The sequence below is a fragment of the Setaria viridis genome, chromosome 4, assembly GCF_005286985.2.
Source record: "Setaria viridis chromosome 4, Setaria_viridis_v4.0, whole genome shotgun sequence".
In the NCBI taxonomy this organism is placed as follows: Eukaryota; Viridiplantae; Streptophyta; class Magnoliopsida; order Poales; family Poaceae; genus Setaria; species Setaria viridis.
In genome coordinates this window covers 7092252-7104815 of record NC_048266.2, presented here as the reverse complement: position 1 = coordinate 7104815, position 12564 = coordinate 7092252, and the positions used below count along the sequence as shown (strand labels likewise).

General features: G+C 44.1%; 1 protein-coding gene across 2 annotated transcripts; it reads right to left on the bottom strand.

Moving 5' to 3' along the window:
- Positions 1-3492: 3492 nt before the first annotated feature.
- LOC117852849 (LRR receptor-like serine/threonine-protein kinase ER1) lies at positions 3493-11266 on the bottom strand. 2 transcript variants are annotated; one of them, XM_034735130.2, is made up of 27 exons: positions 10928-11266; positions 10038-10167; positions 9878-9949; positions 9709-9780; positions 9543-9614; positions 9372-9443; positions 9214-9285; positions 8898-8969; positions 8740-8811; positions 8581-8649; positions 8417-8488; positions 8219-8290; positions 8014-8085; positions 7854-7925; positions 7677-7748; positions 7522-7593; positions 7319-7390; positions 7171-7242; positions 7027-7098; positions 6870-6941; positions 6700-6768; positions 6551-6622; positions 6392-6465; positions 6170-6298; positions 5616-5981; positions 4972-5345; positions 3493-4230 (listed from the first exon to the last, which is right to left on the bottom strand). In XM_034735130.2, exons 1-27 carry the CDS (start codon positions 11025-11027, stop codon positions 3847-3849), a joined length of 2991 nt encoding a protein of 996 aa, XP_034591021.1. In that variant the 5' UTR covers positions 11028-11266; the 3' UTR covers positions 3493-3846. The 2 variants fall into 2 exon arrangements, with proteins under 2 accessions (XP_034591021.1, XP_034591022.1); XM_034735131.2 differs by having other exon boundaries at positions 5616-5963; positions 10928-11264.
- Between the last annotated feature and the right edge of the window lie 1298 nt (positions 11267-12564).

Here is a 12564-nt window from a genome sequence, read left to right as displayed (position 1 = left end):
AAACGAGCAGTCCAAATTACTCTCATTAAATTAAATCAGTTAACTCCAACGACACCTTCATTTAATTCTATCATTGATACTAACAACTATTTAAGAGTAAACCAACCTTACGAACAAAATTTAGCATAGGCATTTACCCGGAAGAATATATGGGACAAGCACAAAGGTCCTCACTAAATCTAATAATTCAAACTACCCCAAAAATAACTACATTGTCAATACCTAAATAAAATATAACCCTACCAATGCAAATAATATTCATCTAAATTTAATCTACATAAATCAACAAACTAAATTTACTGTCAGCTAAATACCTATGCTAAATCCACTATACTGGCTAAGCTACATTTTACTATGTCTAAAATCCGCTACATTTTCCTAAATCTCAGAACATCTATCCACTACACTATCTACATTAACTAAACTACGAGATTTAAAAAAAATACCTGAAATGAAGCGACAACCGAAGCTTCAATCTCCCTCCCCTCCCTCCCTCCCTCTCCCTTTCTTTCTTCCTTCCTTCCTTTCCCTCCCTTCCTCCCTCCTCCTCCCCTCCCTCCTTCCTTCTCCTCTCCCTCCCTCCCTTCGGTCTCCCTCCCTCCCTTCCTTGCTCATTCGGTCTGCTCTGGCGTGGGTGGGAGCCTGGGGGTGGCCGCGCGCCGTTTATATAAGGGGGGCCCGCCAGCTCATCCGGCGGTAAGGGCTGGCTTCTGTCGTTTGAACTGGCGGGGCGCCCTTACCGCCAGATGAAATGGCAAAAGCTCCTTATACCCCACACCATTGGAACCCGTGGGCGGCCCGCCAGATGGGGGCAGTAAGGAACTTACAGCCGATTCAGCCGGCGGTAAGACCCTTACCACCGTTTCAACCGGCAATAAGATGCTACCGCCGTTTAGTCCGGCAGCATAGATCCATTTTTGCAAAAAAATTTGTTCGACTATTTATTTGTACAAAATCGAAAAAAAATGTAAAAATAAAAAAAGTCCTATATAAGAAATTGGGCCGACGGAAAGAGAGATTGGGCTCACTAGGCCGACTTTGCCATTTAGGAATCCTGGGGGCTCCCACGTGTCTTCTAAGATAGATAAAATCCATATATCTCATGTACAACTTTTTTAACATATATCAACATTTCTTTGTATTCATCAAGTTTTTAAAAAAGTCTGACTTAATTGTTATCAACATTTCTTGACATTGATCGATATTTTTTTTATATATACCAATATTTTTCTTTAACCTTTTTACATTCACCAACATTATTGCTCAACAATTTTTTACATGCACCAATTTTTTTTCACTTACCAACATGTTTTTTTACACTCACCAACAATTTTTTTTACATTCACTAACTTTTTTACGTAAAAAATGTTAAGATAGTTCATTTAAAATGTTGGGATAGTTTGTTGGGCTGTTGTAGGCCCGTTATTGGACTATTGCTAGATTATATATGTTTAGTTATCTATGTTCCGGAAGATGGATAGGTCTGTTTGTTTGAGTTTCCTAGCACCTTCTCAGCATGAAAAGTTAGAAGCTCAAATAAATAGCGAACTTCTCGTGTAGCTTGCAGAAAGCTAGAAGCTCAGAAAAGCTGAGTTTATATGGAAAGCTGAAAAGCTCGGTTTTCTCAGCTTTCCATAGCTTTTTGAGTTCAGGAAGCTAAATAAATATTCTAAAAACCAGTATTGGCTTTTCAGAAATAAAAAGCTAGCAACAGCTTTTCAGAAAAGCTTAAAAGCTGCAGCTCAAACAAACAGGTATTAATTTTTTTCCATTTTTACTGCTCGTTCCCTCATCCCTCAACGAGGTTGAACGGCTCCCGCAGGATCTCCACAGGTCGTCCTCCGTCCTCATTTTTTCTTTTTCGCAAAAATGTCCGCAGGTCGTCCTCCGACGGGTACAGCTCCAGCAATATCCCGACGCCCTGGTCGGCGGCCGGGCTAGCTTCGCCGCCGTCGCCACGGCTACCAGACCCACTAGCGACGGCGTCGTTGCGCGAGGTTGGAGTTGGATTCTCTCTAGGGTTTAAATTCCTTCGGGGTGGGTTGCCGAATCAAGCGTCGAAGGAGGTTGCCGGTGTCAAGGAAAAATTTCTCAGGCGAAAAAAATGAGAAATCCAATAACGTGTTTCTCGGTTGAGCCCATTTTTTGTTTTACCGCTTGAAATTCGGTCCTTTTGAATTCGCGCCCAAATCAAAGAAGCTCGGCCCAAAACCCCTACCTCCCAGCTCCCCCGTAACCCTAAACCTTATCCATTTCTATACATTGTTATGTCTTGTTTTTCATGTTAGGTTGTTTGAAAATAATCTAGGTTATTTTGTGTACAAATTGAGGGTTATTTTCTAAATTTTGTCTGAAAGGAAAACGTTGAATCCGAGAAATTTTCGAGAAATCCTATAAACACGTTTCTTAGTGACCTCCGATTTTTTTTCTCTTAAACCTTGGCCGGTGTTGGGAGGATGCCCGCCGAGCAGAGCGGGTAGGCCGGTGGGTACGATGGCGAAGGGCGGCGGCGCCTGCCGCTCGCTGGGTCGAAGAGAAGCGGGCCGAGCTATGTGTGTGGGCCGCATACGATAGTTCACTCACTGGCCCATTTGTTGCCTGAGTCTGAGTTATATGAAGTTGGGCTGACGTAGAGAGAGATTGGGCGTTTGGGCTCACTAGGCCGACTTTGCCATAAAAAAATTGATAAAGGACTTTGCCATTTTGAATCCTGGTGGGTCACGGCTGCTGTTGTCATCCAACGGTGGAAGCCTGGAAGGGAGAGGGAAGCTGATAAGATTCATGAGAACAAGAATGGCGGCGCCGTAGACTGGAAACTCTTTCGGCGGCCGCGGTGGGCCGGCCGAGACGCCGCTCCGGCTCCGCCAGCCGAAGTATAGGAAGTTAGGAACCCAGCACCGGTCCCAGCGGCAAGTGGCTTGACCCTGGCACTGCCGAGTGCCGACGGTTTGCTGTGCGCCATGGCACGTCCAGTTCTCATCCCTGACCGCACGCACTCCCACCCTGCCCTACCAGGCTACCACGGCTGAGAATCCACCAGGCCCCAGCCACGGCTGGCCTGAGCTGAGCGAGAGCTCCTCGCCCGTCCTCTCCTCGGGTTCACGAGGATGGCGTTGCGCTGCACTGCCCATCCTCATGGCCCACGCCCCACGCATCAATCAATCACCACCACCACCCTTCACTCGCGCTGCAACCCCATCCGGCCGGACCCAGCGTCCTGCGCTCTGCAAGACTGCAACCTCTCGCCTCGCATCATTTACGCCTCCCTGACACGCCACGGGGCCGACGCGTCCGTCCACAAGCCCCGCGACATCCGCACAACCGGCACATGCCGCCCTCCAGGTGCCCGGGGGCCACGGCATGGCAGCGGCAGACGTCCTACGTCCGGGTCCGGGAGGGAAAAGATCCCAGAAAATCCAGTGCTGCTCTGCCGTTTGATCACCAATCTTGATCCCAGTAACAGAAAGAAACTCACCACTTTACAGAGGTCAGTTCCAACAAAAGCAACAGGAGCTGGTAGTTTTCATGCAGATGGAGGTCAGTCACCCTCCCTTGGTTCTTCCAACACGGCAAAAGGCACGGAAAAGAAAAGATCATGCAGGAGCGAGAGAGATGAACAATGCAGCCTCCTCCTAAGTTAGACCAAGGCAAAATGGTAAAAAGAAGAGGAAGAAGCTCTAGAGACACGACTTTTTACAGTTAACAACACCCTACTGAGTCACTTGTTAATCGATCTCCTGCATTACCAGTAACAAGCCCGGCACATCTTCCACAAAATGTCAGTCAGCTACTACTTCACTATCTGCACCCTCCACCGCCGCCGCCCGAACTCTTCAGACCTCTTCCCTACTCCGTGTTCTGCGAGATGGCCTCGCCGAACTTGAGGAACAGCTCGGCGTCCGAGGTGCTGGTCGAGTTGGCGCAGGAGAGCGCGCCGGTGCCCCGCAGGCTGACGTACTCGTTGATGTAGCTCGGGACGGACGACGGCGGGGGCAACGGTGATTGGCCGGACGGCTGGTGGGCGGGCGGCTTCGGCGGCGGGTCGGGGTTCACCAGGCAGTCCAGGACGCGCACCACCTCGTGCATCGTCGGCCGGTCCGACGGCTGCCGCTTCGTGCAGAGCAGCGCGAGCTGGAACACCTTCTTCACCTCGCCGAGGTCCTTGCAGGTGTCTCCGATGTCGGGGTCCACAGTCTCCATGACCTCATTGCTCGCCGTCTTCGATAGGATCTGCGATTGAAGCACTGGTTGAGAGCTTGATCGGAGCTAGAAATGCAGCACTATAGTTGACATATCTGCCAACCAGAAAGCATTTAAAAAGTTTCCTTGACTTTCAACAATATAATGTACAATTTTACTGCCAATATAAGAAGCAGCAGAAGCGTTATAATTTCAGGCATGGATCGATGTTTTAGATTATAGATTAAGTAAATTGGTTCCAGCCTACAGCTGATGATTATAAAATGCGGTACTGAGACTGCCCACACCAGTGTCATGGCACAAGTTTTATCCAGATACTAGAACATCCTAATTTATCACCACTGCTGCGCATATGCATTGTCATTTTGGGTGACGATGATCCCCATGTTTAAAATTGAGGTGACTTCAAATGTAACATCAAGGCATGGAAAAGCTACTGATGGGCACATGAAAACCCACTGTTATCCTGTTACTTCATTTTTTGCTTCCAATCTATATTATTTGATGACAGGGGGACACAGATGGCAGGCTTTAGGGGAGGACACGGCAACTTATAATGGAGCTTTCAGTCAGCACAGCCAATGGATGGCTCACCAGTCGATAGCAGGTCTACAGTGCAGATAGATCTACTCACATGCTAGGTTTCATGTTGCTGGTCCCCTGGTAGGAACACAAGCCTAATGGTCACCTCGTTCAGCAATTATTGGGCACTACTGGAATCCAAAGCAATATAAGCTGAAGAAAACGACTTCTAGACCGAAAAATAGTTACCAAGTGATGGAGATTGCACTCGTTGTCCACTGGCTTCTTGCCAGTCAGCAGCTCCAGCAGAACAATGCCATAGCTGTAGACATCAGACTTTTCGTTGAGGCGGGAAGTGCGAGCGTACTCAGGATCGATGTAGCCAATAGTGCCCATGACATAGGTTGACGTGTGAGTTTTTGAGACACACAAGCTCTTTGCAATCCCAAAGTCTGTAAGATGGGCCTCGTAATCTTTGTCAAGGAGGATGTTCTTTGATTTTACATCCCGATGAATTATTCGCGGACTGCAGTCATGGTGAAGGTAAGCAAGGCCTTGAGCTGCACCGAGCGCAATCCGGAGGCGACTCTCCCAGTCAAGTTTTTTCTTCTTGGATGAACTTTCTGAAATAAGAGGAAATAAGAGAGAGAGTTTTATCATGATGCAGTCATAGTAGTTCTGTCTGAATATCCACAACCAAAAATTAGGAAGCCTCTGTCAAAACATGAACTGTCTTGATATCCCAGATGATGTTATGTGACAGATGAACAAACAAAGACTATTGAAATGAAAAGAAGCATAGTAGCGCTAGCTACTGATTGATTCATTAAATTGCTCTCCTGATTCCTAGACCCAAAAAAAACTGGGTGAATGTGTTAGCTGCTGCGACTTACCATGTAAAACATCCCAAAGGCTACCACTTTCCATATAATCATAGAAGAGAAGATTCCCAACAGGTGATAGTGAGTATCCTTGAAGGCTGACTAGATTCCGGTGTTTGATGCTACCAACAGTCTCAAGCTCAGTCTCAAATTCCTTCAGGCTCTGCGGGTAGTGGGCATACAACTTTTTTATTGCCACTGGTTTGCAGTTCTTCAGAACACATTTGTAAACTGTACTTGACGCCCCATACCCAATGATGTATTTCTCACTCAAGTTTTCAGTCATCCTCATTATATCCTCGTACGCATGAAGGGCCATGTTCATATGAAGAATTACCAGCTTGGGGGGACCATTGCTCACTGCAACAGCATGCATATCTATTACAAGGTATTAATACTGTTCTAGCATATCAACTGAGTGATAAATTACAACTCCAGAAAATAGCATTGTTTGATAAATTTATTAGGAACTAAATATACGAGCAATATATGATATCAAACTTCAAAAAGTAATGAAAGAATTGATGTATTGTATGAGTAGATTTCAAACTCAGTCGATGCATTACCTGGTTTGCTTACAGTGACATCTTTGAAAACAGGTGGACGGTGTGGCCTGCAAACAGCTACTAAGATCATCAGGAGGATAACAAGTCCACCCACAGCAATGCCAAGTATCGCAGCCCTTGAGATTGGTGCTGCATACAAAATCCAGTGGAAGAAAAGAAGGAAATTTATTATGTGAATAAAGTTTACTTCGAAACAATTCATCAATGCAAAACTGTTCTTACGTTTCTCTTGGTGGTTGGTGGAACGACACGAAGAACCAAGCCAATATCCACAGAGTCCAGGATTACCTAAAAAGCTGAAAAATAACCAGAAAACTAAAATAATGTTTCCAGGTCCGAGCAAACAGATTTAATACTGATGGAAATGGGGGTGCACAATACCTGTCAGGTGAAAACCGCGAGAAGTTATTGTCAGTAGGGACAACACCAGCCAAATTATTGTATGATACATTTCTGTCCACAAATGAAAAGGATAATGTTAGAAACATAGACTTTGAGCATCCTTAGAAGTTTCCTCCATATGAACTTACAAGATATTGAGGCTGAAGCAGTTCATCAGTGAAGAGACATCTCCAGTGATATTGTTATTTTCCAGTTTTCTACATAAGTGAATAAATAAACAGATGAATCAGAAGCTTTCCTTCTGAAATTAAACTTATGAACTTGAAAAGAAAATGTGACTTCAAAGGATACAACTTACAACAACATCAGATTTTGCAACATTCCAAGCTCTTGAGGAATCAGGCCACCAAGGTGATTATAGGACAAATCACTAGAAATAAAAGTCAAGTTATTCAAAATAGTATGCAAGGAACTAATCTTTAAAAGGGTTCCAATCTAGAAAATAAGGCACTTACATCTCCATGACACTCCTCAAGTTACCAAACTCAGCAGGGATGAATCCAAGAAAGCCATTCTTGCTCAAGTTACTAGATAAACATGTTTGTTGTCAGTACATGAAACTGGCAACACATCTGAGAAACAGTGGTCCAAAAACTTACAGTCTCAATAGATGCTCTAAGCTGCCAATGGCTGGTGGAATTGGACCGGTCATCATATTGCAGGATAAGTCCCTGGTATGTATATCTTTGTCACATATAGCATAGCATGACAGCGATACTAAAAAAATGCAAGCTGATGAAAGCTTACAAGGTGTCCAAATTGTTGATCCTTGATAGCTCAATAGGAATAGGGCCACTAAGAAAATTTGATGACAGATTTCTATACATATTAAAAAAAAAGAGGATCAACATAAGTAATCAAGATGAGCAGAGCAGCAGATCACCATGAAACAAAATTCATTCGAATCATGTTTTGCACAACATAAGGCTTAAAACCCATTTTGAACTTACAAGTATGTCATGCTTTCAAGTTTCCGCAACGAAAGAGGAATGGTCCCATTTAACTTGTTGCCATAAGCATTGCTGTAAAAGAAAATTAGCATGTCATATATGTATGCGTGACACTACAAATGACCTGCAAAACTTCAGGAATTATTTGTTCTTACAAGCTATTGAGATTCACGCATGAACTTAGATTGTCAGGGATCGGTCCCTCAAGGTTGTTATTTGCGAGGTTCCTGTAAAATGAGTTCAATTAACTATTTTCAAGCAATATAGTTTCAGGAGAGCATAGAAGCACTTCTCACGTGAAAAATATTAAAGGGTCCCAAAAAGGTACTTACAAGTCAAATAAGCCTGTAAGCTTCCCGAGCTCCGGAGGAATAGACCCAGTAAGTTGATTATCATTCAATTCTCTGAATTCAGACAATTTGTCAACACAGATAGATCAACAATTAACCTGAATTTTCATACATATAAAACAACAGAAACACTAAAACTTACAAGTAATGAAGCGTTGACATATTTCCTAGCTCAGGCGGTATTGACCCTGTTAACCTATTGCCTTGCATGTACCTACAAGCACAAGATGTATGATGGTACTAACTCGGAAATATGCTCGCATCAAACTTTTCTTGGGTGAATTGTAACAGTTAAATTAAAATATAAAACAGCAATGGACTAGATTTAGGGCGATAAGAATTCTTACAGCTTTTCAGTGTATGTCAAGTTGCCCAGTATCGATGGTATAGGGCCAGACAATTGGTTGTAACTCAGATCTCTGACAAGTAAAAGGTTGTATCAATTAGCAATCGTATTTCTTGCACCACCGACAAATGAGAAAGTGTTGCCTCACTTTTAGATTAGCCAATAATCTAGCAACTACAGAATTCATCATCGAACTTACAGAACAGCAAGAGCCTGCATCAGACCAATTACTGATGGAATTGGACCAGTGAACTTGTTCCCTTGCAAGGACCTAAGACAAAATGTGTGCATTTTTGCAGGTAAGCTTATCTCTGTTATGCATGTAACTAGATTCTTTTCGGTGAAAAAAGGGAAGAGGCATACAGTGTGGCCACTTGTAGGAAGCCAATGTTGAACGGGATTGGCCCGGTAAACTGATTGTAAGACAAATCCCTACCAATAAAAAAGGTTAGGAAAAATCGTAATGGAAAGTTAAATAGCTTAGTTCAGATTTCAGAAGGGTCAAAGAATGCATATACGTACAAGACCTGAAAGCTCGTACAGTTTCCAATGGTGTCTGGTATCACCCCGGTCAAGCTATTGTTCTTCACATCACTGACGATCAAATTAATGGGACGCTCAAAATCAGATTGAGGAAACATAAAAAAAATTGTAATGAACTAGGCACGCGGTTAACTTACAAGTACCAAAGGCCAGTCAGCTGGCACATATCAGGAGAGAGGCTTCCTTCTAAATGATTGCCACGCAGTCCCCTAAGTAATGAATTATGACCAATTTAGCCACAAAATATTGAAGAAACTTCTTGACTTTTCATAACACTTTATGCACATAAATGTCATTTGACAAGACCATCCAAGCTATAAAAACTTCATAAAGCTGCCCAGCTTTTGCTGCGCGGCCAGGCCCTCAATAATGTAGATAGAGTACTAGCAGTGATAGTAGTCCAGCACTAGTACATATTCTTTGAAATAACAAAACAATGTAAGGATGACTTACAAGTACTGAAGAACCTCATTCCAATAGATAAGTCTTGGAATCTCCCCAGTCAATTTGTTTTGAGCCAAATCCCTGAAATGAGCATCACATTAGAAATTCTGTACCAACCCATTTAATTAAATCCACATTATAAGAATCATGTAGCACAAGCATCTTACAAGATCTTCAAATTCGGGAGCTGCGACAGCGTTGATGGGATTGCACCAACCAGCTGGTTGTTCTTCAATATCCTAGAAAATCACAAACACAGCACAAGATCAGCAAGAACTTACAAAAGGACCATCATAGCAAGCTGTTTTGGTATCCATTCAGCAAGAACCAAGCCTCACAAGTTCTCGAGCTGCTTCAACTTTGATATCGAAAATGGTATGTCGCCATCCAAGTTATTGAAAGACAAGTCCCTAAAACCAAAAGACCATAGATCGAATAAACCGTAAGCAAAATATGCATAAATCCACAACCTAAAAATCAGAAGAACTCATAGAGCTCACTTACAGTGTCCTGAGCGACGAACAATCACCAATCTCATCAGGGATCTGCCCGGACAGCCCATTTGACTTCAAATCGCTGGATGCACATGCCAAAGCACACAAGTTACCTCAGGTCAGAAAATGCAATCCAATCAACAGCGCAGTCATTAGGATAAAGAAGAAATCATCCGTACATGGAACTGAGGCTCTTGAGGCTGCCGACAGCTGGAGAGATCTCGCCCCCAAGGTTGAGTCCGGAGAGGTTGCTGCATTGCATTGGCGCCAACCCGCATCAGTGGCCACACATCTCAGTCGGTAGGAAAAGGAGGTAACTTCAATGGACGCTGATCTTACAGAGCAGCGACGGCGAAGGTGACGTTGTCGCACACGACGCCGCGCCAAGAGCAGTAGTCATCGCCGGCCCAATCATACAGTACGTTGCCGACGTTGCGGAAGGACTTCTTGATCTCCAGCAGCGTCGACCCTGTGGAAGATGTAGAACCAGCCGGATTAGCACAAAGAACAGCGATACAACGGATTATAGATTGGTAGAAATCTGAACAGAAGGTTCGGCAAAAGGAATATGAGCAGAAAGAGACGGTTTCCTCTAGTTTTCAAGGCAAGAAAGCAAACTTAGTTGAGGAACAGCAGATTTGAAAAGCCCAAAAATAGCACAATGGTGAAAGACAAAGTTACCAGGATTCGCCCACAATGGGAGCAGGATCATAGTGAGCAGAAAAATCAAAGTAACGGCTCAACAACGTACACAGAACAGATTAAAAACACTTGCATCACTGAAGAGCCAAAGAAAGAGGGAAGATTTGGTGCCCAAACCATTTCTTAATCTTCTGAAAGTTTGCTCCAACAAGCAGCAGAACAGGGCAGAAAACGGCACATGTAAAAACAAAAACAGAACGCGAAGGGAGAAGATATACATTTTGAAACATCGGTGAACTAGGTTGAGGGCTGAGGCTGCTGCAAGCTTCTTGGCAAGGCAGAAGAGAAGATGAGATGAGAATGGCACAAATCACAAGGAGTAGTTAAGTGTTAGACTCGGTAAAGAAATGGGAATGGAGCACTAGCGAATCACCATGCCTCCAAAAGCGCGTACTTGCGGCGCTAATAAAATACTAATCCTAACAAACCCAACCCCCTGAATCTTTTGCTCCCCAGTACGCAACCAGAGGACACCCGGAGAAGAAAGAGATATAGGGAGAGAGCGAAAAGGGAAACAGATCACCAACCATCGTCGGCGACGGCGACGGCGACGAGGAGGAGGGCGACGAGAGCACGCGAGGTGGCCGCGGCCGTCGTCCTCATGGCCACTGAGCTGCGGACAAGCATCGGGGGAGTGACATTACAGGGAGGGAGGACAACGACGATGGAGTGCGAAGCGTGCTGCAGCAAGCCTGCCTGCCTTAATGGGGGCGGAGCTCTTGGTTGGTTTCGTGGGTTCTCGCGCTCGGCTTTGCGCACTTGCGCCGCTGCCTCAGTGACAGCGAGTAGCTGTATGGCTGGGCGATAGAGTGGCAGGGGCTAAGCTAGAGGGGAGTAGCTTCCTAGCAGGCTATAAGCTTGGAGTTTTGTTTAGAGAGAGAGAGAGGGGGGGAGAGCAGTTTGGCTCTAGAGAGAGAGTGTTTTCTTGTGATGAGAGGGGGAGGACACTGAGAGGTCACATCCGTGTCGTACAGTGTTTTTCTCTGTCTATCTGGTTGGCCTAGAGCAGTAGAACTGGAGTCACAAATCGAGGAGCATGGTACAACTGACATGTGGGGCCTGCGAGTTTGGATTGGGTTAATGCTAGCTGTGAGTCTGCAGGAGGGTTACCTGCAGGTGGGCCACCACAAGTCTGTGTGTTTGGATCCACTGTGTGGATCTTTCCTAAGCTAATTAGGCCTGTACTGGAGCTTTCAACTGGAGATCAGAAAAGTTAACACCAACAGGCAAGAGGTGGGGGAGATGACTGAAGGCCCCCATTTGATGAGGAAGTACAAACCAGATGTTAATGTTTCATTTCAAATTTGAGTTAGTTTCTTGACTGTCTTGATACAATCCTCATGGTTGAAAAAAAAACTATTGGTCAGTGTTAATATATTATTAATACACTGTTTTTCTAGGTAATGACTGATGCAATACGTATGGTTTGTAAATTCAATTACCAAAGAAACATGCATGATCCTAAATCCAACGGCCAAACCACTACGATCAATATCAAAGGTTTACGACCACCCTCTTTAGCACTAAGTAAAAGTCTTGGCTTCCGGTTGTCAATACTATATTGATTTGTGGAAGCCAAGACTTCAAAATGATCGTGTCAGGCAATAGGCGGTGTTATCACCGCGGCGATTCCGCGTGTGGATGGTGAAAGAGGTCAGTCGATGCACAAGTACAATTTACAATTAGCTTGTTGGCTCGAAAGCTTATCAACGTCTTTCACATGCACGTAAAGACATAACTTAGGGTCTGTTTGGCAACACGGTGGTAAAGTTTAACACCCGTCACATCGGATGTTTGGATGCTAATTAGGAGTATTAAATATAGGCTAATTACAAAACTAATTGCACGGATAGAGTGTAATTCGCGAGACGAATCTATTAAGCCTAATTAGTCCATGATTTGACAATGTTGTGCTACAATAACCATTTGCTAATGATGGATTAATTAGGCTTAATAGATTCATCTCGTGAATTAGCACAGGGTTCTGCAATTAGTTTTATAATTAACTCATGTTTAATTCTTCTAATTAGCATCCGAACATTCGATGTGACACTGTTAAAGTTTAACACCTTATATCCAAAGCATCAAAAAGAACACAATGCCTATGTTCAAAAACATACTTTAAAATCACTGGCATCTAAATTGTTAAGGAACTCTAACCATG